At 39.0% G+C, this 26837-nt stretch overlaps 1 protein-coding gene across 1 annotated transcript in view; it reads left to right on the top strand.

The window, feature by feature from the left end:
• Positions 1 to 1231: 1231 nt before the first annotated feature.
• The window catches only part of rgs3a (regulator of G protein signaling 3a), a 165497-nt gene continuing 139891 nt past the window's right edge, over positions 1232 to 26837 (top strand). Inside the window, exons 1-7 of the mRNA XM_042509299.2 lie at positions 1232 to 1325; positions 10412 to 10462; positions 13175 to 13233; positions 13802 to 13896; positions 14798 to 14866; positions 19257 to 19317; positions 23658 to 23748. Coding sequence (XP_042365233.2) covers positions 1247 to 1325; positions 10412 to 10462; positions 13175 to 13233; positions 13802 to 13896; positions 14798 to 14866; positions 19257 to 19317; positions 23658 to 23748 — 505 coding nt within the window. The 5' untranslated portion in view covers positions 1232 to 1246. The remainder of the gene's footprint in view (positions 1326 to 10411; positions 10463 to 13174; positions 13234 to 13801; positions 13897 to 14797; positions 14867 to 19256; positions 19318 to 23657; positions 23749 to 26837) is intronic.

The following is a 26837-nucleotide window of genomic DNA, read 5'->3' as shown; positions in this document are numbered from 1 at the left end:
TAATAGATTTGACTATAGCTATTGATACATTATTTTGTACATCAATCAGTGTTGCAGCTTGTAAAGATGCAGCCAATTTTAAATACTTTATATACTACCAGGGAGCTTATGCATTTTCCTGGGGATCAATGAAGTCATAATCTATAATGAATCAGTCAGTTGTTGATTAGATTTAGCATTCGTGATCTGAATCTCCAAGAAAGTACAATGTTGAAATAAGTTGATGTATGAAGTAGTACAACATAGAAAGACTCAAGTAAAGTACAACTCTCTCAAAATTGTACAATACTTTCCACCACTGCTCATTAGTAACAATACACAACTGGATCAAACAGAATTAATCAAAAATATCCAAAATATCCTGCAGAATTAGCTTTTATGGCAATGGGTTACTGTTGCATTAATCTAATAACAGATTCTTTGATGCTCAATGGTTAGATGAATAATGCTGCTAGAACTGTATGTCCTTTACAAACTACATTTAGTCCACTTTTAGGGCAGATAATTATAAAATCCTGGCCAGAGGCGATACCACTTTTGTAAATGAGGAAGCTGTGGAGTGTCCGTGATTCAGTATATAGAAAGATAGTGTTTGAAACTTGGTGCGTATTGTGCATGTAACATATAATGAAATTATTTAAAATAACATATATCTGTTTTTATATCTACTGTGCAGACTGAAGTAGTGAATTATAGCAATTTATCCTGTACTGCTAGTTCCAGCAGGATGCTTGGAAAACAAAATAGTTGATTGCTGTAACTGCAAGTCCAATTAACAGGTCACATCCTATCACTGGCTGAAGCATGAAGTGTACATTTTTAACATGTTTTAAAATCCCTGTTCTTTGTACTCCCTCTCTTTGCCTTTAACTGCACGCTTAAGACTCACAACCAGAGTAAGATTTATTACCCAGTAATTTTTTTATGGTGCATACGTCTGGTGCATGCGTTAAACATACAATAAACATATTAAAAGGGAAAGGCAAATTACTGCAACAGTCAAGAACTAAATACAGATTAGAAACATTGCAATAAAAATATGAAAAAGATACTTTGAAACTTTGATATTAACAACATACACAATACACCTGTTTCAGACACGCAAACACACACACACACACACACACACACACACACACACACACACACACACACACACAAACAAGCATCACGTTTCATTTACTCTCTTCCCTGTAGTTGCTGAATCCAGCTCGTCTGCACTGGCAGTTAGCATGCTCTCTCCAAGATGACCTGTCTCCGAGTTTACTTGCGGAAACCCCCTGCCAACTCACCTGAGACACCATCCTTCCTCCTCAGTGCCCATGGTAAGGTTTATTCATTTTAGTCTTTAGTTAAAAGCAAAATAGATAGTAGTTTTAGACTGTTGTATGTGGTAGTTAAGAGGTTTTTGACATGCATTCATCACAGCATCAGCCAAAGAAGTACCAAAAGAGTGTTTGTCTGTCTAAACCATCATAGTGACAGTAAAGGAATGTGTCCGGGTCATATAAAGGAGTTTTTCACATAGGTCTGCCAGCACAGACACTTGATCCTGCAGCGTGTCTAACAAGAGAAGCGTATTACTAGCGCAGCAGCAGGTAGGCTCAGATGTAGCAACAAGTCCTTTGGTCTGGTAATGAGGCTGCCCCTCCTTATCTGGTGACACCCTGAATCATTTATAGAGGATTTAAGCTGGACCAGAGGAGGGTTGCACTGTTTACCTTAAGAATAAAAAAACCCATTCATTATCCAGTATTTACCTGTCCACCCAAATGAATATGGAAAAGGTACTACAGTGGTGCGGTTAGAGCTTTTAATTTTATGACTGCGATGCATATGTGGGTGTGTCAGGAAGAGGTCTAAGGGGATGTCCTGACTGCGGCTGACTTTAAAGGCCTATTCAGGGGATTCATTTCCACACAGCTTTGTTGTAAAGCATCAGAGAATTTATATTTTTATTGTGAAGCGCCACGTCTACACAATGACTGCTGTAATGTGCGCGAGAGTTACTGATATTTCAAATGATTGGAGGACAATAGGGTATTTCTATATTTAGTTTACTGAGTGAGATGCACCCTAGAGCTGGGCTTGCCTTTTCGTAGCACTGACCCAGAGAAGGAACCCCTATATCAGCTAAGCACTGTGCTTCAGTGTTAATGTAGCACCAGTAACTTTCTCCTTCACTGCCAAAAGTCTCTTTACCAAGCTCTCCCATCTTGTTTATATAATGTCGGCGTCTGAGTATCTATATGCTGCTTTGTTTAGTAGTTTATAGTAGATCACAAGCTTTTCTCTGTGGACCACACTAAATAATTTGTGGCATCTAAACGTGGTTTTAACAAGCCTTGCTCTGCATGCCTGACATCTGGCATTACATCTAAAACAATCAAGTTTATACTTTGATTTCTGATATGTGGCGTCATGTTGTGCACAATCCTCCCACTTGGGGACTCACTGAGTTCATTCTGACATTGTGCCCTTTCAGAACTGGGTCAAACCTTGCCATGAGCTTGACTTCTTCCAGAAAGCTTCTGTTGTTTGGTAAAGTGTGTCTGTGGTCACCCTCAGGGAAAGATTTTTCACTGCCAAAGAGTGAATTACAGCCACCAACCTGGTCAGGACCTAATGTTTTCACTTCCCTGTAGGCATTTGCTGCTTATCATCAGTATAGTTTCCCTTCTACAAATTGAACCTGCAGTTTTTCATGTTTTGGTTGAGTATTTGATGGCAGTTTTTGATCCCCAATATTTCTTTAACTGATAGCACTTTATTCATACAGTTTGTTGCAGCAAAAGACTTGTTGATTTACTGTGAATGTGCAGGTGGTTGCAACTTCTGCACTCTTTTCCGCTTGTTCTCATCACTTAAGAGTTTTTTTGTAACACAGACACTGCAATCAACAAAAAGGCATGTAAACAACTTTACAGACATTCAAAGGCATACTCCGAGGCAAGCAACAACTAGGCCACAAATGTTTTTTTTGTTGTTAGAAAATGGCCCAGTTTGCTGCTCAGAAATTTAAAGTGACTTGACAAGTTTTGATGTGTAACTACTGACTGGGTGGTCTGAGCTAAGTTTCTTCTTTGTTCAGCTTTTGTGTCTTCTGCTACTTTTTATCTGACAGTGGTGCTCACACTGTAGAGTTGATTACTGCACCACTGCCTAAAGTCTGAGGCAATGCCTGACTCAGGCTGTGAAAAGTTATAGATGATGATGGAAGGAGAGAGAGAAGAGACGAACGAGAGATAAGACATTAGAGAATAGATAGAAAAACACAAAAAAATAAAGAGGGTTTGTCAGACTTAAATTTTAAGGGATATTAATCACTCACACTCACCTCATTTAAAGCTAGTTGGTTATTTTAAAAAAGTAACTTCTGTCGTATTTGCTGAAACTGTTACTATATCCACACAGATGTACATGAGACAGTCTGTGAAAAATAGCATGTTCTTTCTCCTCTTATTGTAATGCTTTAATGCCATTTGCAAGAATCCAAAAGCACAAGAAAGTGCCCTAAAATACTTTTCTGAAAACATTTGAGGCTATGGCAATGTAGCAGCAGAATCCTGATTCATATTTGATCAGTGCTGCCTAGTTTGGCAGTTTGACGGCACTTCACGAGCAGTGACTGACAAGATTGACAGCTGCCTAACAGACTTCTCTACTCTGATTAGTTTTCGTTCAGCCGTGGTGGATTCTGGCAAATGCCAGTAAAAGCACCATGAGGAGAAGAGGAACATTTTTTAATAATGTGTGGATATAGTGACAGTGTCAGCAAATATGATAAAAGTTACCAAATGTAGCTTTAAGAAATTACTGTACTTTATTTGAACTCTTTCTTATCAGTATTTATGAGGAATGATAGTGAATTTTCAACCATTTATCAAATTACCCACAAAGACCAGAGATGCTGCTAGAGAAAATGACTATGGAAAAAAAGGTAAATCTGGCATCTTTTAATATAACAGCTCCAAACCAGTGTTTATATGTTTTATATGTCACCAAAAGAGCAAAGATTATTTTGTCATAAAGTATCTAAGATAATGTAAATCCCCAAACCTGTTCAGCATTTAATAACTGCAGACTTCACATTTTAAGAGTTTCAGAATCTAGCTCAGTGACAACAAACAAACACTTTGACATAACTTTTAAAATAAAGGTGTTGTGAGTCAAGTTTGGGGTTTTTTTTAAATTTTTTTTTTTACATGCAGTCTCTCAGCAATGGATGCCCTTTAGACAATCACCACAGGTTCTCGAACTCTTCTACTTGTAGACTCACACTCAGTTAACCCTTTGTTTACTACATTTATAAGGAATTTGCCAACAGAAAAAGATTGTGTCAGGTTTAGTCTTCGAGTTCACCTTATTTGTATTTTTATTCCATATTTTTCCCTGCGCATGGATCAATTATCCCTCTTTCCCTTTTCAGAATGGATAAGCCTGCCAAGGGTTGTGTGTAATTGATGGAAGTAGCTTGTCGTCATGATTAAAGTGCACAGAGCATTTCAGATTATGAAATATTAAACACAGGCCAAGGCCTTTTAGAAATATGAAATGTGCAGTCTTCCAGATACTGAATTCCCCCAGACCTTTCTCTTTGAAATCATCAAACAATGCTCTGCTGGTCTGTCTGTCAAGGCGTATTGGCATCTGATATATAGGTGCCTCCCTGTCTGAATTCAATGGAAACAATAAATCTAAGCTACTCCTCCGATTAGGTAATTCAGCAAGAGGTCTGTCTCACTGGTTTTGGCAGCTATACGTAGAGGAAGGTGAGTTTCGGAGTTATATAACAAGCCTGTTAAAAGAAATCCAGCAAGGAAATGAGAGGACACCTTGTATGTCTCTCATCTAATCTGCTCTTTGTTCCACCTTGGATCAAATGGGATGAATTGGCTCTCGCCCCAGATGAAAACTTTGAATCCTATACACAGCAGTTTCCCAACTTTTCAAAATTGCTCCCGTTCTCACAGAAAATGTTACAGAACATGGATTAACTCCTGCCTTTTTCTTGCTCCTTTCTGCTGATAATGGCTACTTTAGCTGTCACATAAAGACCAACAGTGTCCCCTGGCTTGGCCTTATTGGATGCTGGTGGAGCGCAGGTTTTCAAATGTAAATGTGATAGAGATGCCGAAAAGCCTATTAAAGCAGAGAGAGATGGAGAGGGAGGACCTAGAGTACGGCCTTCTCTCCCTTTCTTTGGGGTTTCAATTGAAGATTTATTTTACGATTACACTCTGTACTCTTTAGAAAATATTAAAGACTATTCAATCCATTCCTGATTGTGTCTTTATGTGGAAAAAATGTAAGGACACCTTAAAAAAGAAAAGGACGTGACCTGCGAGTCCTTGTTTTTTGTTGACCCTCGATTGTTATCAGCATCACGACTAAAGCCTCAGAGGGACACGGTGATGTAGCATTGTCTTGAGTTACAGCATTACCGACAGAGCCCCTGTTTCAAAGACAAAGAGGACATTTCAAAACATTTTGTTGTCAAAATGTGACAAAATGGATGCAGCTGGATGAGATTTTTGTTTTTCCCTTTTGGCACTGCAAAGTAAGCCACAACAAAGAGTATATATGTTGTTTGTCTTTTTGGGTCTGTGTGCTTTGGTTAGTGTTGACATGCTCAGTTTTTCTTGGTCTCGAGTCTGGTCTCAAGACCACTTTATGAGTGTCTCAGTCTCTTGTCGGACTCAACCACATTTTAATCAATCTTGTCTCAGCCTTGGACAAAGAGGACTATGGATTTTATTTCAAGACAGGTCATGACCACAACTGCAGGATATTACAAAATTGCCAGTGCAAAAACAAGTTGAATAAAGATGGTGAAGTTAATTACTATTCCTTAGTGATTAGTTATATTTGTTTGTTCATAGAAAACAAAGGACTATTCCCATACATAAAATTCAACTCTGCAGTGACTGTTGATTTTTTTATCGAGACATTTCTCGTGGTACACTTACACATACAGTTTATGGCAATAAAAGAGTTGAATGAAGGAAAATATTTTGTTATCTGCAGGTGTTTTCATGTGGGTGTTTCAGGTCAATTTCAGGAGCGCCTATGGTTTGCATGCTCCACGTTTTATTGTAAGTGTGTCCTGCAGTGTGGGACTCACATTGACATGGTCTTGGTCTTCACTCGGTCTTGGTCTGACTTGGTCTTGGTCTCAGTTTAGATGGTCTTAACTGCAACACTGGTTTTGCTATGTGTAAAGTTTGCATTTAAAAGCCACATTATTCAGTATCCTGTTTGCAGGTGGTTGATGTTACAAAATTCATGGTAGATTAATGCCGACTCAGCTGTGCTCATTTTCTGTTACTGGACAGGCAGCACTTTGTGGCCTAATTGAGCTGGCATATGAACAACAGAAGTCTCAGCAGGGGAGAAGTCAGAAGGGGAAAGACCCGCTGTCATTACCATTGTAGTGCCTTGCATCTTTTTATAGTGGCTCAAGGCCTTTTATGTCTGTCTGTCTCATTCCTTTAGTTTCCTTCTCCACCATGTCCCCCCCCACACACACACACATACAATTGGACAAATTTCTCAATCTATAAAAGGTGTACTTGGAAGTTGGAGGTGAGACGTGATTTCACTGCAATTTATTGTACTGTAACTGAAATTAAGTCTTATGTAAACCATCTATTTGAGAAACATGATGCAAACCTAAATAGAAAAGAAAGGCTGCTCATGTTAAAAAAAAAGAACAACAAAATGTGACTCACCTCTTCAACACAGATAATTGCTGGAACTGCTGGAACAAACAACTCTAAGGAAAGGAAATTTAAGTATGACACTACTTGATATTGAGTTTTAGGGCAGTATCATGTTGAATATACACTATACTATGCTGGATTCTTCTCAAAAACAATGTCCAGATTCATACAGAGAAAATTTCTCTCAATCATCACTTGTGATCCACAGATGTGTGTGGCAGTCTATTTTTATGCAGAGACTCTGCCCTCTGCCTGCATTTTCTCATTTTCTTCTTATTTTCTGTTTTCGGGACATTTACAGGTGTACCCACACAGAGCTCAGATAGGACTTTCTAAAAAGGTTTCTAAAAAGGTAAAAATTAGGTAGCCTGGTGCCAGATGATATGCAGCAGGCATCCAAAAGACACAGCAGTGAAAAACGCAATTATAGCGAGGCAAAACGCCAAACGAGAGGGAATCTGGGGCTGACTTATACCTCCACTTTTGTTTGTGAGGGTATTTCCAAACAGTAACCAACAATGGTACATTGTATACCATGGATGTATAACATGGATGTTTACTGCACTGATTTACAACAACATCAATAAAACAAGAGATGTGCTGATTTAGTTACTTTGAGTATTCAGAATTCTTTCTGTAATACTGACTTTAGTGCATGTCTGTCAGCTCAGAAACCATCCACAGCTTTGTCCCAAACTGGAGACCAATTACATTTGTAAATTGATAGAGGGGGCAGTGACTGTGTTTTTATAGTGTTAGAGGAAGTAGAGCAAATAATTAAAATTACACAAGGATTTGAGGAAAGTTATCTTTTAATTTGCAGCTTTGGGAATAGCTGTGTCTTTACAGCGCTGTGACTACGTTAAATGCAGACACTAGAAAATTGAGTCTCTTTGTCCTTTGTCGTCAGAGTAATACATATTCTCTTAACTCCAGTAGTTGATTTTATCCGTTTTATTTTTCCCGTCTTTCAGTCTCTATACTTTTATTGATGTGGAAACTCATTATTTTTCACTGCTGCCATAGAATGTTTCTTTGTAGACCTTTATTATTCTGCATTATTTCAATTATAGACTCTTTCTCTCTGTAAAGGTTGTATCTCCCTAACACCAAAGGCTTGTTTACCTTTGACCATCTTTCACCTGAACAAGCCAGGCATTTTAGATCATCTCCTGCTCTAAATTCTGCCATGCACATCTGCTTCATGGCTGGGGATGACATCTCTGCCATAGACTAAGAAATGAATAAGGGACAGTAAAGTGTACATTAACTTCAGATTTTCAGGAGATTGGCAGTAGCATATCTAAGTCAAGTCAATTTCATTTATACAGACCCAAATCGCCTCGGTCATCAGTGTTTGTAGAACAGAACATTTAATATTTATTTAGTTTCTTGTGACAGTTGAACTTTACTCCTTGATGGAAATGTCTCCGATTGGGTAGTCACGCATAAATTCTAGTGATTTATTCAGCGGTAGAGCATTTCAGAGCTCTGTGCATAGTCACCATGTATCCAGAACTTTTGTATGAGTTTATGTGTCGTTGGTGTGTTTTGAATTGTGCATGTATTGACCCAGAGTGCTGTCTTGTCTGCCAGGCTCTATTAATTCACTCCTATTCTCACAGGCTTTAACCTCTGCTTCCAAAATGTCGGTGTTCAACTGTCACAGGCCATCTGCTTTCTGATGAGACCGCTGCCTTCTCTTTTCGTGCCTCCTTATTTGTCTCTCCTTCCTCCCTTGTCTTTGAAAACCTTTGCATGTTTATCTTTCATCATTAACATCCCCAAATGAGTGATAATTATTAATTGTTTTCCTTTCTTAGTCTGAGCTGATGTTATGAATGATGCTAATGTAGCTATCTGTTGACTTTACGATCACCTGTAGTATTTTTTAAGAATAATGGAAATTCCCATTATGGGATCAATACAACTCTGGGTCCTGCTGCCTGTTTACTGCAAAGATGAATGCCTTTTACCCATTTAAACAACACTGTAAGCATGTTGTGTCCACTTAAACAACATGCATTTCCCAGCAGTACAGGATAAGAAGGCGGAAAGGAAGTGACTTTATTTGACCCGACAATTAAGTCTTGTCAGATAACGCTCTGCTACTTGTTTTGCAATCTCTGCTCTTGAGCCATTTAATACAAAAGATTTAGCTTTTGTTTTGCTTTACATTTAGCTTTACTGCATTGTTATTATTTTGCTGCTGATGAACAGACTTGGTGTTTTTGAAATTGAACAGCTATTTCCAAAATGTACAACCTGAAAAAGAAATAACACTATCAGCTTTTAGTGACCTAACTACTGCACAAAGTACACCACCACTGTAACACTGTATGTTTGAAATGGTTTTTTTTTCTACAATCTTGGACTTCCAGTAGTTAGTATTAACGTTATTGTCCTTATGGCTGTCCTTAAAACTGTCAGTCTGCATTTACTGTTATCCGTTTGCTTTATACTTGCAGTTTCACTCAGATCATTTTTGTTTTGTTTTGTTTTCTTTGCGTCTGCTTCATAACGACCTTCAGGGATAGATGTACCAGGAAGATATTTCAAACAGTGTTCTCCCTTTGTTCTTCCACTTTGGCCAGCAGCACAAAACTATGCCAAGTTGAGTGTGGGAACGACAAACATCCCTTGTACCCAAGCGCTGAAATGCCAGCAGCGTTATCACACAACGAGGCTCCCACATTTTGGCTTTAGACTGTGCTCTTATGAGCTGGATTAATTTAGAATAGCACAAAGCCAATGTTAGCAGTGGCCATGTCAACATTTCTAACAAGTCTCCTAGAGCCGTCAGCAGCGCTAGGAGACTTACAGGAAAGGAGAGAGAGAGCGATATGGGAAGATAAAGTGTGAGTGAGGGAAAGAAAAAGTGACAGATGATAGACAGTGTACAAGACACATACAGAGACACACACACACACACCTTCAGCCTTAAAACAAGTGGTGGTTTGTTCAACTAAAATGTGTTGAACACACACACACAGACACACGCATGCACGTGCACACATGCACACAAACACACTCACACGCACACACACACACACACACACACACACACACACACTCTCCTCTACTTCCAGTTCTTTAATATTGTCTAAGTTAAGCATCGTGCAAGGATTCACGTGGTATTTTATTATTTTGATTTTTGAGAGTGAAATTAAATGTCGTCATGGTAATCTGAAAGCTGCTTTTGCATTAATGCCAAAACTATGCTCTGTTATCAATTGTGATAAAACAGAATTATTTGACATTTCGGTAGATATCATTGTTTGTTTTCTTGTTAAAAATTTGGATGGGAAGACTAGTAAGACACTCATCTGTCAAATATAATGCCACAGCCAGGATATGCTTTGCTTAGCTTAGCATAGATACTGGAGGCAGAGGCAAATCGTTAGCCTGGCTGGTTTTACAGGGGCTATGTGCTGGACTACTTCTGTAATGACTACCTGGAATCACTGCAGCCAAAAAATAGCCCAGCACAACCCCCCCTACAAAATTAGCCTTTGTGCTTAGCTAGCTAAGCTAATTGACTGTCTTCATATTGAGCAAACAGAAATGAGAGTGATATTGATCTCTTTAAGAAGCAAACAAATGTATTCACAAAACTAAAGCATTCTTTACTCTAAACTATTACCTTCAATGGTTATACCTGTCACCCCTCCTTCTCTTGTTTTCAATAGGTCAGCTGAAGCTGTCAATCATCCAGGAGCAAGAAGTACTTGTTGTTAGCGGTAAGTCCAAAAGAGACAAAAAGTCCCTCCCCCTCTATTGTCCCCTACTTCAGAGGAAATATGTACAGCAATCAAAAGACAAGTATGTTTTTTAACCTGTGTTTATTGTACAATGAATTACACATATTAGGTTTGTCAATTTAAAAGATAATTTTGCAAGTCAAAAAAGTTGCAGTTTGTCGACGTTTCAGGGTTTCCCCACACATGTATTTATTTGTGGAGGCATGATTAAAATATTTACCTCCAAATACTGATTTTATATTTTTAGACCTGTTACTGGAGCGCTATTGGAATATATATTCAGTTTGATTATATGTTGTACCACACTCTGAAAGTGAATCTTAAGTGAATTGTTAGTTGCGCTAGGTCTAAAAATTTGCACTTACTCTATCCTCTCATCCTCTCCTTTCATCCAGCAATTGTGAAAATTTCGGAATGTAGAGAGGAGATACAGAATAAAGAAATTTTACTTTATCTTACCTGATGTGTTTTATCCAGCGATTCCTGGTCTTTAAATCAGATGGAAAGCAAAAGAATAAGCAAAACCTGTTGCTTGTGTGAGTACAACCCAGTATGAAACAAAAGGGCATCATAGCTTCAGTGAGAGAGAAAGTTATGATGCCAAGTCTGAATCGAAAAATTGAACTTCTAAAAGGAAAAAAGTGGAAACTGAAGTGAAGGAGGTTGAAGCTTACTATTACTGTCCCTCTCTGGGAGACATAGGGTGCTAAAATATACATTTGACTTGCTGATATCTAATGTTTTTAGCATTTTGCCATTTTGCCAGTGTGTCACCATTCAGTTACATGCTGTGTTACGGAGAGTCGCCCCCCCCCCCGGTGCGTGGGGCTTTCGGAGTACAACGCGTTGCACTCTGTCTGTCTATATGGTGGTCCACAGGAGGGGGAGGGACTTCTGTCCATACAGAGAGACACTGCAGATAAACACTTTGTGCTGTAATTTTAATAAAAGGTATATACAGTGGGTGCTTTTTAGGCTTTGATATGTATATATAAATGATACAGCAAAGACACTTCATTGATATAGCACAAATAATTTGCAACATATGAAGTAAAATATTGAATGGCACAGTGCAAAGAGCCTCTCAAATCACAAGTCAACCATTAACGTGGTACGGCGTAGGTAGATGTGATGGGAGCTGGGCACATTAATCCAACGAAAAAAGTGGTTATTTATTTTGGTCTCCAAGCAACCAAAGCCATGCACGCTCCTACTTTTGTTTGTGATTCTCCATCTCCTCTCTCAGGTCTTTTGTGCCTCTGTCATTTCTCTGCGTGAATGGCCATTTACTCATCAGATGCCAAACTAGATGTTTTTCTCAGTGTATATTCTCATCCACTCTTGTCTCTTGCTTGACACATTTGATGAAATATCTAAATAGTATTTTTTTTCCCGCTGCAATTTACATACATGAGGGGAGCAGGATATTGAACATACCTCTTTAGATAATGGAACTCAATACAACAATCACTTATTTTTTATAGGGTTGCTGTTTTCTCATATAAAGATGAACATGTAAAACCACAACCCATTAAATTTTTATGTTTCATCTGTGTTTTGTGTCTTCATTATTAATGATCTCTCATAGTAGACCCAAAGTGTATTTGAAGCTTTGGATGTATCTTGCATTTAGCTTCTGAGATTTTACATTACTCATCAGGTGTTACTGAAGAATGAGTCTGATGTCAACTGAAATAGACCTCTAATCTATATTACATTGACATTTTGGTCTTACCTGGCATTATCCCGACAAAACACCCAAAGGCAGAGATGTTAGACTTCATATGCCATATGTCATATTCATATCCAGCCTCTTTGTTCATGAGGTTTTTGAGCCACATGTGGAGCCTTGTCATATTTTCTCAATTTAAAAAGCAGAACACCGCACTCACAGATACATAGTCTTATTACTGGGGGCAAAAATTAATGCATTTCAGCTCGAAGGCATCATCAGCTTGATGATGATGGGCCGATGATAACATCTTATTTCCTTTTTCACTCCCATGTCACCAGTTTGGCAAATTTACCCTCGCTTTTGAGCCTTCTTTTACCTCACCTTTAACAGGGACCTGGACTGAACCTGCCTGCCTACCTGTTACTCAACATGTCTCACTCTTAACTTGCCAATTACTGATGCTTGGTCACTGGTTCTCAGTGTCAGACACAATGCACCGAGGCACCCTTAGCAGCGGTATAAAATGCACTGGGTAGTGGCACTTTTTGACTACTGTAATAAAAAGAAATTTTGTGTAGGGTGGCCAGGAGGGGAGGTGGATAAGTTAAACTAACTCTGGACTTTTACCCGCGAGCCTGTTGTCTGTGTTTGTTTGTGTCCTGTGTGAAATCAATAGTCAGTCTAGTTATTTTAGTAATAATGTGTGCTAGTATGTGTAGCATCCAATGGTAGTGTCATGTGAAAATACATTACGTTACCAACTGCAGTTAATATAAGCCAAACCACTCAGTTGTCTGCGTTTGGGTCCTATCCTGCATTTCCTAACTTGATTTTCATACTATCTGGACCGATAACACATGCACACATGGTCTACATGTGCAATCCCAATTTTGAGTACAGCATTTGTGGGTCTAATTTCATTTCGTAGCTGGTGACATTTTGACCTAATAATTAATTAATAATTAATGCGACTACAAAGTAATCATTTATTCAGCTCTATTTGTATGTGTTCACAGTTTTGGAGGCTAGGGGCATGGTGCCAGAGTGCCAGGTGCCATGTGACTCTTATGTTAAGGTATGTATCACTGTACAGAATTACACAAAAAAAACCGAAAACACCCAAAAACCTCTTGTCGAAACAACTGTTACACAATTGTGGAGATTTTGCATAAATGGGTTTTAAGAAGTCACTTCTTAAAACCTCGACTTGCTGTTATGTGATGTTTTATGTAATTCTTTTTATTTCCTTTTTCTTATTTTTTTATATATTTTATATCTATAAAATATAAATGTTTTATATATTTAATTTCCTTTTAATTGGGATTTTATTGCTTTTATTACTTTTGTTGGTTTTCGTCTATTTGTTTGTATTATTTTATGTTGACATTATGCATCTTGTGATATTTGTCCTCTTGTTTCAGTTTTATCCTAACTGTAGCTCAGTTTTGTCTCACTTGTGTTTAGAAGGACTGTTGGGCTTTTGTTGTTGCATTGCCTTCTGTATATCCTATTTCTGCTTTTGCTTTGTTTGTCAAAGAACTTGGTAAACTCTGTTGTTAAGAATGATAAATAAAGTGATTATTATAATTATTATTATTATTATTGTTATTATTACTACAACCTTTGTTTTGCTGTACTTTCAGGTTGGCATGATCCCAGACAGTGATTCCAGTGGCAGACAGAAGACTCAGATGGTTCCTCAGTGTAGAAACCCCATCTTCTTACAAACCTTTTACTTGTAAGTGTGCAATCAATTTCTACAAAGTTTCCCTGAAGGGTTTCATGTCACTTTAAGATAAATTTTACGTCATAATTTGGTGTAGTGTCATTTTACTCTCAGTTGAGTCTTTGGTGTAAGGCAGTTTTGCTTAACTCAGATTTTATAGAGCATCCCTGACCAATTACACCTGGGGCCAGATGCATCAAACTCTGTGTAGATTCATAACTAAAACTTTGGGTATGCACAAAGAGAGAAATATACTCATTCTTTTTATCAGATTTATAAAGCCTTGCGTAAGACGGATTGTAAGGCTCTGGGCGCCAGTGTGTAAGCCTCATTTACACTCCCACAGTTAGCCATGAATGTATTTAGAAATGCCGTCAAACATCTGTTTGCATATCAATACTTGTGCCTCAGTGAGAAATGGGGTAAATGAAATGCAATTTTGTTGACTTTGTTGCATTGGTGCTAGAACACACTGTGCCAGAACACCTGTCAATACACATGGCTGTGGCTAATTGTAGCATCAGCACCACTAATTTATCACATTTCTGCAAACCACAATCACAATATAATCTCATCGTCATCATTATACAGAAGGGCAATCGATGACTCATTCATATGGTGCTCATGCTGCAATGGACTTCACAAAGTTCTTTACAGCAATGCATTGCTTTTGTGTGTACACATAATTTATGCATCTAGCCTCACATGTTTTCGTTCTGGAGGGATAACTGGATGTGCTGAATATTTAAATTAAAGCATGTCTATATTTGCATTATACATCCACATCTTTTTACTGTCAGTTGTGGGCTTTCCAGCTGTCACTGGTGCCAAACAAATGTTTGTGCAAAGTTAGTCACAAGTATATTCTAAAAATTTGAGACCAGTAGACTCATTTTCTTTTCTTTGTTTTCAGTGTTGTCAGTGAGGCAGACCTTCATAAGAGACTGCTCTTCACAATGTGGAACTCTGACTCCACAACCAGGTACCTGTTGGGAATGTTGATGATCTTGTAATAATAGAGAAGAAAACTGTTTTTTTTTAAAAATTTAAACTCTTTAAAATCTTTAAAATGTTTGTTTTGTTGTTGTAACACACTAGCTAGAGGACCACATATGAACAGAAACAAAGCCTCCTACTTGGGCTTTAAAACATCATTTTATAATTGATGCTGTTGCATGTTTTTTGTGTATTTAGAGTGTGTGTGCGTGTGTGTGCGTGTGTGTGCATGCGCGCTGTGCTTCTTTGTATTATAGCTGTTTCCGAATCTGGCAGAGTGAATGTGTTACTCTTGCCTCCCTGCCTCACCAGACTTGTGCTGAAACAGGGTCATTGCTGGGGATGGAGGACATATGGTTGAATGAGTCACACATTTCTTGTGCTGTGTTGTATTGAGAGGACAGTTGATGAAAACCATCGCTATCTGCTAGAAACACACTACTTTTGACATACTTTAAGGCTTTTTGCCATGAGCATAGAACACTGCGATCCCCTTTATTTTCTCTCAACAATTCTTGCTGTTCTCAGTTGAAAAAACAAACAAATCAAATATCACATGCAGGATGTATTAGATACAGATAGACTGTATACAGGGACAGGCTTACATAAGTGGTTGAGTTAAGATCATGCAATGATTATAAAGATAAAGACCTTTTTGGGACAGTTTCTGGGACACAGATTAAGAGCGATTTACCCATCTTTGGTAAGCAATTAAGTCTCATTCACACCAAATGTCCCTTGGTATGAATCTGGAAAAAGCAGTGGGAATAAATGTTTCTAAAAACCAGTACATTTTTTTAATGTTTCCTTTTACAATATATGCCTGTTTGCCTGGGTATTAGTCAAGCCCCATTACTATGCTGATAAGATTCAAATAACTTTATATATTTGAAGCAGTGCACTCTGCCCCTTATCTGACAATAAGTGTACATTAACTACAAGATTTAAGAGATAGACTCTTACATTTACTTTGTGCAAAATAGCTCAGAAGTTGTATTTGGCAGGCTTTGTTCACATACTTAGAATCCACACAGAGCCATTTCACACATAACTGCGAATTCTCCAGATGCTATGTCAAGCAAGGACGATATTGTAGTGCTCTACGATGAACCAGGGCAGGCATCTGTTCAGATCCAGCAATCTGTCTGCAGTGATCTGACCAACTCCATTGACAGCTTTGTTGTGGATTTGCTCGAGGAAAAGAACTTGAGATCACGACCTGTTGAATGAGTCCACTCTCATGCACCCAAGGACAGCATGCTCAGAGCACTGACAGAAATATTTGCAAGGACAGGTTTGGGCCCTGTGATGAATAGAGAATTGTGCCTCCCTGCTAACCCTGAAGGGAGTGACAGGAAAGAAAAGCAGGAAAAAATGTGTGCATCTTGGAATTTGTGTGAACTCTATCATAATATAAATAACCCCAAATGTCAGCCATGAGATGGAGTGCCAGTCATGCTACAATCAGTAATTTAATGGTTAGGTGGAGACCAGATACTGCAAGGATTTTACTTTGACAAAACCTGAATTCATTTCCACTGAGGTTACTAAATTAGTACCACATGGTGTCTTATTGGACAATATGCATGATCATCAATGTCTCAAAAAAGGAGAAAAATACTCTATGACCTGCAGCCAACATGGAAACACCACAACCAGCAATTGGACCCCGTAGTCTCTGCAGGAGTGATCTTTACCCCTATGCGTTCCTCAGAAGCAATTTTAAATCAAGTCCAGCTAGAAATGTTAAGAAAATGTGCTTATTCAACTCGCCCCTCTGCTGTGCTGCTGTCAAAAAGTTTTCAGCAGCAGTGCCTCTTCAGCAAATCTCCTTTAACACCACAGAACAGTAGCCAAGGTGCTGCTGTAGCCAAACGTTGGGCATCCCTGTAGCGGTTTTAATCAAAACAGACACAAAGTATTGCTTATGAGAGGAGTTTAGGCCCAAGGTTGATGATAAGAGCAGCACTAAATTTAGATGAACACTATACATCACAGTGTAATCTTCAGCTCCCTCTGCCAGCTTTAGAGAATTGTTTACATCACTGTGGAAGGCTCAAGGCTTCACAGTTTGATCAGTGTTGACCATGCAACCCTAAAGAGAAAACAAAACGCCATTCACAGGATTGTTTGTAGCAAAAAAATCTTTGGATAGGCCTTAGCCATTATGCATCATTTATTTTGTTGTTTTATTAATTTTGCACTGATAGTTTGACAGTTAAATATAAAAAATAACTAAAAGGGAGACTAAAAAGTGCTAGTACAGCTGACAAATGGATCATAGGCAGGAAACACAGGGTGCTTTTTTCACTTTAGTGAAATGTTCGAGCAGCTGTTAGATGGATTTGATCCCTACTGACTTTGACGATCCTTTGGACTTTTTATCTTGCACAACCATGAGGCCCATTAGCAGCATACAGAATACACAGCTGAACTCTGTATGCTGCTACTAAATGGCCATCTCTGTCTGCAGACTTTCACAGTGGTTGGCTTTTATATATAACTCTCTCCTTGAGCTTCTTATTTAAGTACTTATATGTATAAAAAAATCTACATGGCCTGCGCACTCACAATATTCTACAGATGTTGCTCTCCAAGGTTAGATCAGGACGAGACAAAAAAGCCTTTAAATATGCTGCCATTTCCTGGGATAATGAACAGAAGGACCTCAAGTTGCCAGAGCTGATAACTGCGGGGGAATTTTTTTTTAAATATAAGAATTCAAGGATTGAGAAAATAACATGCTTGGTTAGTGTGATTAAACCTAATGTGTACCTGTTTCAGAATTACAGCTTTTTTGTGTGCACTTATTGCATTTTATCTGGATATTGTGTTCTCTCATTTGTAGTAAAGTTATTTTGTGCACCTATTTAACAATATAACCTCCAGTGCTGAAAAATGAAACCAGTGCTGAAGTGCCAAAAGCTGCAGTTCATCGAATAGGCTTTCTCCAAAACAGACAAAATTTCTGTAGACTCACGATTAAAATGCTCAACTTTACAGCAGTTTTGGTCTCTATAGATAATTTCAATTGTGCAAGGAATTTTTTTTTTTTTTTTTACGACTTGCCCATTTACGTTTTTAAGGCCCAAAGTTACATATATATAAGGAGGCGGCTGATTGTTGCTACCGGTCGCTACAGTCCGTGAGTGAGATCCAACCCTCACTCCCCTGCAGTTCTAGCCTCTCATGCAAATATGGTCACCTCTGGCTCCAAATGACCAAGATGGCGATGGGCAGAATGTCAAACATGCGGCTTCAAAACAGCAATCCACAAACCAATGGGGGACATCACGGTACCTATGGCCAAATATTTATAAAGTCTATGGTATTTTCTGATGTATTTTATGACATAGAACACAATGTGAAAGTCTCTTAAACTTGTTTTAACTACAGACCTTATTTCAGACATAACCAAAAAACCCACTGACTTTGAGACATTGGAACCCAGATTAGAAAAATGCTGACTAATTTCTGGGTTTTAGGACTTATTCCTTTGGCACACTCTATGTTGCAATACTGAAGCGAGATCTCTTGAAATGCTGTTTTTATTTGAACTCTAACAACATGTTAGCATTGTCACTGAAAGTATTAATATACTGACAGAAACATTTAGCTGGAAGCAGCAGTCTGCTTAAATGCGGCCTTACAGGGCTCTAGCTGTAATTTCTGGTAGAACAGACTATTAAAAACTCAACACGACACTCTGTCGATGCAGCTGGGCTCTTTCGGTCACTGGTTCATTCTGCTGGAGCCAAGAAACATTTCAGGTGTTCATTTGTGCTGACGGCCAGTTTGCCCTCAGAACAGAATCAGCAGCTGCATTAGTCCTGTCCAGCTGGGAGGTTGTCGAGAACTGTTTTTCTCATCTATGCATAATTAAACATCCCCACCTCCACCACCATGCACAGACTCCCATAACTCTGACAATATATTTACCCAATGTCAGTATGTTGACAGATTGATGAAAAATGTTTCCCAAGTAAGCCTATTATATTTTTACTGCTTTTTTTTATTATTATTGATTTGTTTATCTTCATTATTTTTTACTTTGTCTCTTAAAACACAGATGTCACCCAAGGGATTAACCTTGTCCTGCCTTCTTTGTAATAAATAAGTCTGTATGGTGATGTGGGACAAGATTATGTTTGACAAAAATGTGAAACCAAGATGAAAAACACCATAAAAACATCACAATGATTATTATGTATATGCAGTTAGGTCTGTGGGATTTAGAACTTTTGGAGGATAAAAAACACATTTCAGATGTCAGGCCTGAGTTAGATGACAGATTGGCTTTACTTAGGGGTATTAATTGATTTTTATCCTGCTTATTTATTCTCTCTGTCTATCTTGCTCTCTCTCTGTATCAACAGGATGAGTGCGCTGCTGGGTTGCATGAGCTTTGGTGTGCGCTCCCTTATGGATCCAGGAAAGGTACGTTTAAACACAGAGATTAAAGGTATAAAGACGTTGTGTAAACAGTGTACTTAGCTCCCTTTTTAACTTTCACTCTTTGTGTGTGTGTCCAGCCATTAGACCAAGAAGAGTCAAGTCCAGTGTGAATGAATTTGTGTGACCTCGATAGTTGAGAGGAAACACTTTGGGGTTATGAGTGTTACAGCGCAGCAATGTTGCCTCCAGTCAGTGGAGTAAAACCCCGTTTGAGTCACTCTGAGACTCTCCCTTCTGAAATGTCATGGGTCTCACACGTAGATGCACGTGCATTGCTTATTTAAATCTCACTGAATCACATTTCTTTCTTTTACTGAAGAAGATTTTTTTAGTGCAAAAACACAGTATATTGATCAGATGATGTTGAAAGTACCGTTAAGCTTTTACTGAATTACAGTAAATCTTTCCATAAAAGCAGTGCATTATTTGGCCAAAATATGAACAAGTATTGCATCTTAGTAGAGAATGTTATCTTGGGATACTTGTGATATCAGTGCTGCTGCAACAACAACAAGACCCGCTTTGTTTTTTTTCTATCACAAGATAACAAAGCCCATAGTCGATTCCTTTTGTCAGCGTGTGTTCGAGCAGTCAAAAAAACCAGCACATCCTGTTCCCATCACACATACTGTATATCAGTGTTGTTCGCATTCAGACTTTACAAGAGTGAGCTCAAGGTTTCGATCACACAGATTAAAATGAACTAGTTAATGTCTCCAGTTAACGATTTATATTTTGCACTACTGTAAGATCATAGTCCCAAAAAATGAACTAGTTGACATTTGTTTAAAGTTCACATAGGGTGCTCCAGGCTATTCTTTTTAAAGCGAGCCTCCTCCTACCCACGAATCCCCAGCCCCCAATGATTGCCACTGCCCACTTCCCAAACTAAATTATTACTGTATACTACTCGACAGAGAATCCTAGACAGATTACTTTCAAAAGTCTCTAAAAAAAAAACTATGTAAGTAGATGTTTTATAGCTTAAACCATGTATCATACTATGTAGAAAATGTGAAAAAAGATGTTCAGTTCAGTTATACTTTGGATGCATTTGAAATTTTATTTGTCCTACATGAACACAATTTTGTAGTAGTTCAACAAAACATATAATAAGAAGTACATATGCTTCCAAGTGAGCGGGTACAGGCTCCATCACTGGCTTCATTTATCGCTCTAGCTGGAAATGTGTTATGACTTCAGCTCTGCAGAGATTTAGAGACAGCAATAATGGGAAAAATGGGGAAAAAAGACCAGGACTTTGCGTCTGTGTCAGTCAGTGTGGAATCAGGTATTTGGACTGAGGGGCAGGGCACTGGGCCTGTTAAATATTGACTGCAAGTGTAATTTCTTGATATGAACATGCACTCGCAGATATATTTCCCAAGACTCGTATGCTATTCAAATGTTGTCGATGTGACTGACATGTTTTTTATCTGAACTGGCTGCAGCAGCACCGGTAGCTGCATTGTCTGAAGTACAATGCTCTACTCATGCTGATGCTGTCAAACAACTCATGTTTGAAATGTTTATTACAACAGAACAATGTTCAAATTTGGCATCTAGACTTCGACCTAATCACTCCCCGCAGATGTTTATATTATGTTGAGGAGTCATGATTAAATATCTCCCTCCCCTAATGAACAGACAGGGGGAGAGCTGCAGCTTAAATAGACCACCAAATTGGTAGGGTGTGTTTTGTAGATGACATACAGACAGTGGGGTATGACATATGTGTATGAATCAGTGCAGCTTGAGTTGACTGCCTGATATAACTTGCGGGCGTCACTCCGTATGTTGCAAACTGATGCATTTAGTTCATAGAAAATATGAGCATGTTCAAACGTGCTCTTTAAGTGCGTTGATGCACAACACAGCTGTACATCTCCTAATGTTTGCTCTGGCCTCTGTGCTTTACCAGCTGGTGTAGAAACTGAAGACTGACAGCATACAGACTAAAGACCATACACAGCGAAACTAATGCATTTCAAATACATGCACTTATTACTGACTACTTGCCAGGCATGTTGAAGAGGACGACTCAAAAACACAAAAAGGATGACACCACTTCATCCCACACACCTGTTTCGTAATATAGAAGAACAGCGCCCCTGACTCTTTCTTCCCCAACTGTCCAAGGTGATAGCAGATAAATGTGAGGTGCAAGAGTTCAGTGTTGCTCTTTGGCTTGGAATAGGTTCTCCTTCACTGTACAGTTTATTTCCATAACTGCTTTTCTTAGCTCTGTCAATGTTAAATTATTCAGGTCTAATTTATCCAACGGTTTTTCCTCCAACTGCCTTTGCACATGTGCATATTTTCTCCCTGCAGACATTCACATTCACAAAAGAAAGACCACATTGTAGTGGTTAGTGCAGTACCCACTGCAATGTTTTTATATGTAATACTTAAGCACTTAATCAGTTATGTATGCTATTAAAAACACACACATCCATTTGTGTGTGTTTTTAAGGCCACGTATTGGATTTTGGAAAGCAGGAAACCTGTATGCTCATTATGGTTATGGCAGAGTTGGGGAAACCTTTCCAGTTGTCTGTTTCTGAACTTAAAGGATAAGTTAGTGCACTCATCAGCCCTTTACCAATGAGGTATTCTGCCCCAATGAACCCTATAATTAGGGCTTTAAGTGAAGTAGAAAATATGAGCGTCTGGTGACGTAGTGGTTTATAACACATTATATTCTCGGGTTATATCACTGCAGAAAAAGAACCAATCTGCAGTAAAAGTGCAGAAAAAAACCTCTCTCATAGCTTCTTGTTAAGGAAAAAATAGAACAAACTCTACTTCTTGTGTTAAAAATAATCAGTATCTGCTTTTAATTTTGACTCTTTGACCCAAAGCTTTTTTTGTTGTTGTTGTTTTTCTCAGGCTGGCAGAGAAGTTGACATAAAACTCTTGATTTGGTGTTTAGAAATAAAATGAGAGAACAAACAGGGACACATCTGCAAACTGTTCTGTCTTAAACTCACCACAGTAAGTGTTTTTTGTACTTTCAATTAACGTCCACATCAGTGAGAACAACAAACAACAGAAAGAAATTATGTTTTAGTCAGGCGTATGGCTTCCTTCCTCTAACATTTATCCCAATGAATATTTAATTGGCTTAATATGCTAATGAAAGAGATTTAGCTTTGAGTCACAGGGAGTTGTGTCTCTTCATCCTTGCACCACATCTGTTATTCTTTTCCTTTTTTTTTAAAAAAAAAAAAAAAAAAAAATCTTTTTGGATTATTTCTGCCTTTCATTCAGACCCATCCCTTTCTGCTTCCCTCTACTGTGTTTTATTTTTGTAGCATTTGGCACTCATGACGGTTAGCTGTTATTTTTGTTACCTGTTTTGCTTGCCTGTCACATCTTGTCATTTGTTTGCACCCTTTTGCCACTTTGTGCTTTTTTATTTCTCTCCCATCTCCTGCTTTCTCGTTCATCTCCCTCATCTGTCTCCCTCCTGACTAACGGCTCTCTTTGCCTCACTCTTTCCCCCCCTTGTCACAAGCGCAGAGTAATATTGAACAATGGCGTAAATCCATCCCTGACTTTCAGGACATATGCCCTCCCCTCCCCCATCTTCTATACAAGTCCACCCACCCGTCCTCCCCCCCTTGTCCCACAGCCCGCAGAAATCTGTCCACTCAGATAAGATGCTTTTAAAACGGAGATTATTGTCACTGTCCATGGCATCACATTATTTAGTACAAAAGAGGAGGCTGGCAGTGTCCGTGCAGGAGTGTGTGTGTGTGTGTGTGTGTGTGTGTGTGTGTGCTGTAATAAACGTGTGACACACAGCAAAATAACGGCAAAGCTTATAACAGTGTTGTCATGTCTCTGTTTGCAAGACTGCGCCCACATCATCAGGATTACAAATCAGACCCCCCCTGCTGCTGCCTGCATGGCTTTATGTAACACACGTACGTACAGTAGTTGCAAACACATAACACACATGTACACACAAATACACACACGCACACACCATCTGGCTCACAGGGCAGAAGTGCAGAAGTGGGGGCATCAGCTGCTGGAATAAGCTAAAGCATTGTGAGCGCTGAGTGTGTGTGCGTTCAGTGTTTGCAGCCCTGGAGGAGCGAGCAAATTGAGTCTGTGTGTGTGTGTGTGTGTGTGTGTGTGTGTGTGTGTATGTTTGTGTGTATCTGTACAACATGTTTATTCTCTCACATAGAGAATTCATTTTAAATTTAGTACTCATTAAGTTGAATCCTGAAGCTTGAAGTCAGGCATACACGTGCACATGCTTGACATACACACATACACACACACAGTTACTTTTTGTGTGTGTGCTGTAGGAGGTTCAAGGATGGTATTACCTACTTGGGGAAGAGCTGGGACGGAAGAAGCATCTTAAAGTGCCCACACAGCACAACCACCACTTCACTGGTAAGTTAAATTAATCATTAATCATTATTAATAAGGCTGGAACATGGATTTTCAACTGAAATGTTTCTGCTGCAATATGGAAATATGAAGTATTGAAAGTTGCCGTCAGATCGTTAGACCTGTTCGCTGTGCTGCGTTTACAGTCAGGGGATGGTAGACATGAAACTTGATATCATGTTAGTGGAGTGGAGAGTCAGACTGTAAAATTAGGAGAGGCCAATGGAGAAAAAACTGGCAGCGGTAACAGTAGATGACATAGAGTGCCCAGGGGAGGACATTTTTCTATAGGCCAACACAGCAGTTCGCATTGCTCTGGTTACCTCATTAAAAAGCCTCTGGGATTTTGAGTCATTGCAGAAAATAAGCTCTGTGGCAAACAAACATTAATAGTTACACTTTTTTTTCAGCAAGATAATCTAGATGAATGAACACCACGTTTATAATTTTGTAAGCCTGAATAGAATCGTCAGAAGTAAAAAGCTACCGTTTGGCTATAAAGGAATTACACTTTGGTCACATTAATTAACATTGCCTCCACAAAGAGGCTGTAATGCTGTATTTGTCACAGCTTGGCATGATCATGTTCTCTAGTCTCCTTTAGCTACTTGTTAGCAACTGCCTTTATTAAGAGACAGAAAAGCTTTACAGCTCAAGAGTATTTACTGATGTGTTTTATGTTGTGGAACAAAACGAGAAACTTTTGCCGTCAGCTGCAGTGGAATTCATGACTGGATGATAAGTAGTAGTAAGTAAGTCAGTAGTAAGTGAGTAGTAGTAAGTAATTTTATTTCAGATATTTTATTCCATTTTTTCTAATATGATACTACCATTGCATTGTATTGTCATGCATGTTTTCTTTTACCATCCAGCCTATTCGTCGAAGGCTTCGTTTTTCCTGTCTTGTCCAGAAGGTGTTTTTCATCTGCCGTCTGTTTGTACAATAATGCTGCATTCACATCGCAGATATTTCTTTAAATAAATCAGGAAACCTTTCTATTTGTAAGCCATATTTATTTTAGGAAAAGTTATTTTTTAGTGTAAATGTATTAAACACTTTGGCATGTTTTGGTGCACAAAAGAGCCTAAACAAAGTGCCCGAACAGTGGTGAAACAGGGTAAAGATAAAAGTTACAAATGACATACAACAGCATAGAAAATAATTAAAAGGTAAAAGAACACAATTCAGAATAGTAATTTAGGCAACAATCAACTGAGTGTTAGGGGTCAAACGAAACTTGATTAAAAATGACAACTGTAAGAGCACAAGTCAACCTAACTACTGTAAGTGCCATACATATATTTTGAGGTTTGTGTGTGCCGGGCTCATGGCTTTAAGTCTTTATCAGTCTTTGGGTTGGGAGGTGGGGCGACTGTAGAAGCGAGGGATTAAGAGAGAGAAAGAGAGAAGGATTGGGAGAGCGAATGGGGGAAAGACAGAGAATGTGAGGGAGGGAGGGGTCTGGACGATACCCTGACGCGTCACAGTTGCCAGAGAGAGAGAGAGAGAGAGAGAGCTCTCCCATACTGTTCGCTGCTGGAGTAGATCTCCCCTCACACACAGACACACACCCACCCAACTCACACATACACACACACACACGCACCCTCACACACACACACTGACACATTTGTTTGGACATCTATTTTTCTTCTCTCCACCTTCGAGTGCTCCTTCTCTTCCTACTTATGTTTGCGCTCACTCGTAGTTTCACATTGGTGGTGGTGGTGTGTGTGTGTTGGAGTTATGCTACTCTGTGCCAGCCATAAGGGCAGCCTAGACTAGGTGAGTACTTTGTTTGTGTTATCGTACTTGACTGTACACATGAGGAGATTTTGGAAGTTGCATGTTGCTTTGCGAGGAAGCAAATGTGCAACGTGAAATGGTTCATTTTCTTTTGAGGATGCTGCTTGTCTGCTACACTCTCTCTCCTTCTGTGTCTTCACTGTTTTCTTCTTTTTTCCTGGTTATTGCCCATTTATTCTCCATTATCTTCTTCTTCTATCTTTATATTCCTCTTTGGTGTGTTTTTATTGTTGTTGACATTACTTTCCATCTCTCTTTGATACTCTGTGCGTGCACTGTTAATCTGTCATTTCTATCTAATTTTCTTTTGCTGAGCTAAATTGGTCACAATTGTTTTCCATTGAAGACCCTTTAAGGAGCTTAGCTTACCCATTCAGTAGTTTACTTGCAGTGTGACCCCGTATTTTTGTACACAAACATGCACAAACCTTTTACATCAGCACACAGTTACGTACTCCCACATACACTTTTTTTTTTACCAGCCCTCCACAACCACTGACCCTCCCTGTTCGCCAGTACCATCGACTTCCCTTTGCTTATTCACATAGTTCCCTTCTGGGGTATGAGGATGACGATGATATCATGAGACGTGAGCTAACCCATCCCAATTTACACCGCTTGGCTGAACTAGGCTAATCTGCCTCATGCAACTTTAAAATTAGTTTTATGCTTCTGTGGATGGAAATGGGACAGGGGTATCACTTTGGACTCAAGACTCAGCCAGCAGGAAACCATTATAAGGCTCGCATGAGGGGATCCTGCCTTATACTCGAGGGTTACATTGGTAAAAAGTTATTTTAGCTGTGGGCAGACAAGCTTAGATATGTTTAACTATAGCAGAAGTGTTGCAATTGTACTCATTGTTGCTGAGAAAGTGCACAAAGGAAGTTTTAAGTTCCTTAATTTTCTTAGGATGTCATGGCAAAAAACCCAGTATACTGTGCTGTTTCAATGGATGTAGAATGTTTTCATCTTTCCCAGTGGAAACACTGCCCCACTACTGTCTCATCTGATCCATGTGTGTGTGTACGAGAGAGAGAGAGTGGGGGATGCATACTCATGCATGCACTTGCGTGTTGCCAGCTGGCAGAATGTAGGCCATGGAGGCACTGCTGCACCATGACATGCACTAACATAGAAATGACCAGATTCCCATTCATTACAATGGCCCTCTGTGTGTGTCCATCCTCCTCCTCCTAATTGTTTTCTCTCTCTCTCTGTCTCCCCATATGTCTCCCAGTCCCTTTATATTTTGTGTCTCTTTCACACTGATAATCTATGTGTT

This window comes from Plectropomus leopardus, chromosome 20, assembly GCF_026936395.1.
Source record: "Plectropomus leopardus strain MGB_pleo_1.0 chromosome 20, ASM2693639v1, whole genome shotgun sequence".
Lineage (NCBI taxonomy): Eukaryota > Metazoa > Chordata > Actinopteri > Perciformes > Serranidae > Plectropomus > Plectropomus leopardus.
This window is presented reverse-complemented; position numbering and strand designations above follow the sequence as displayed.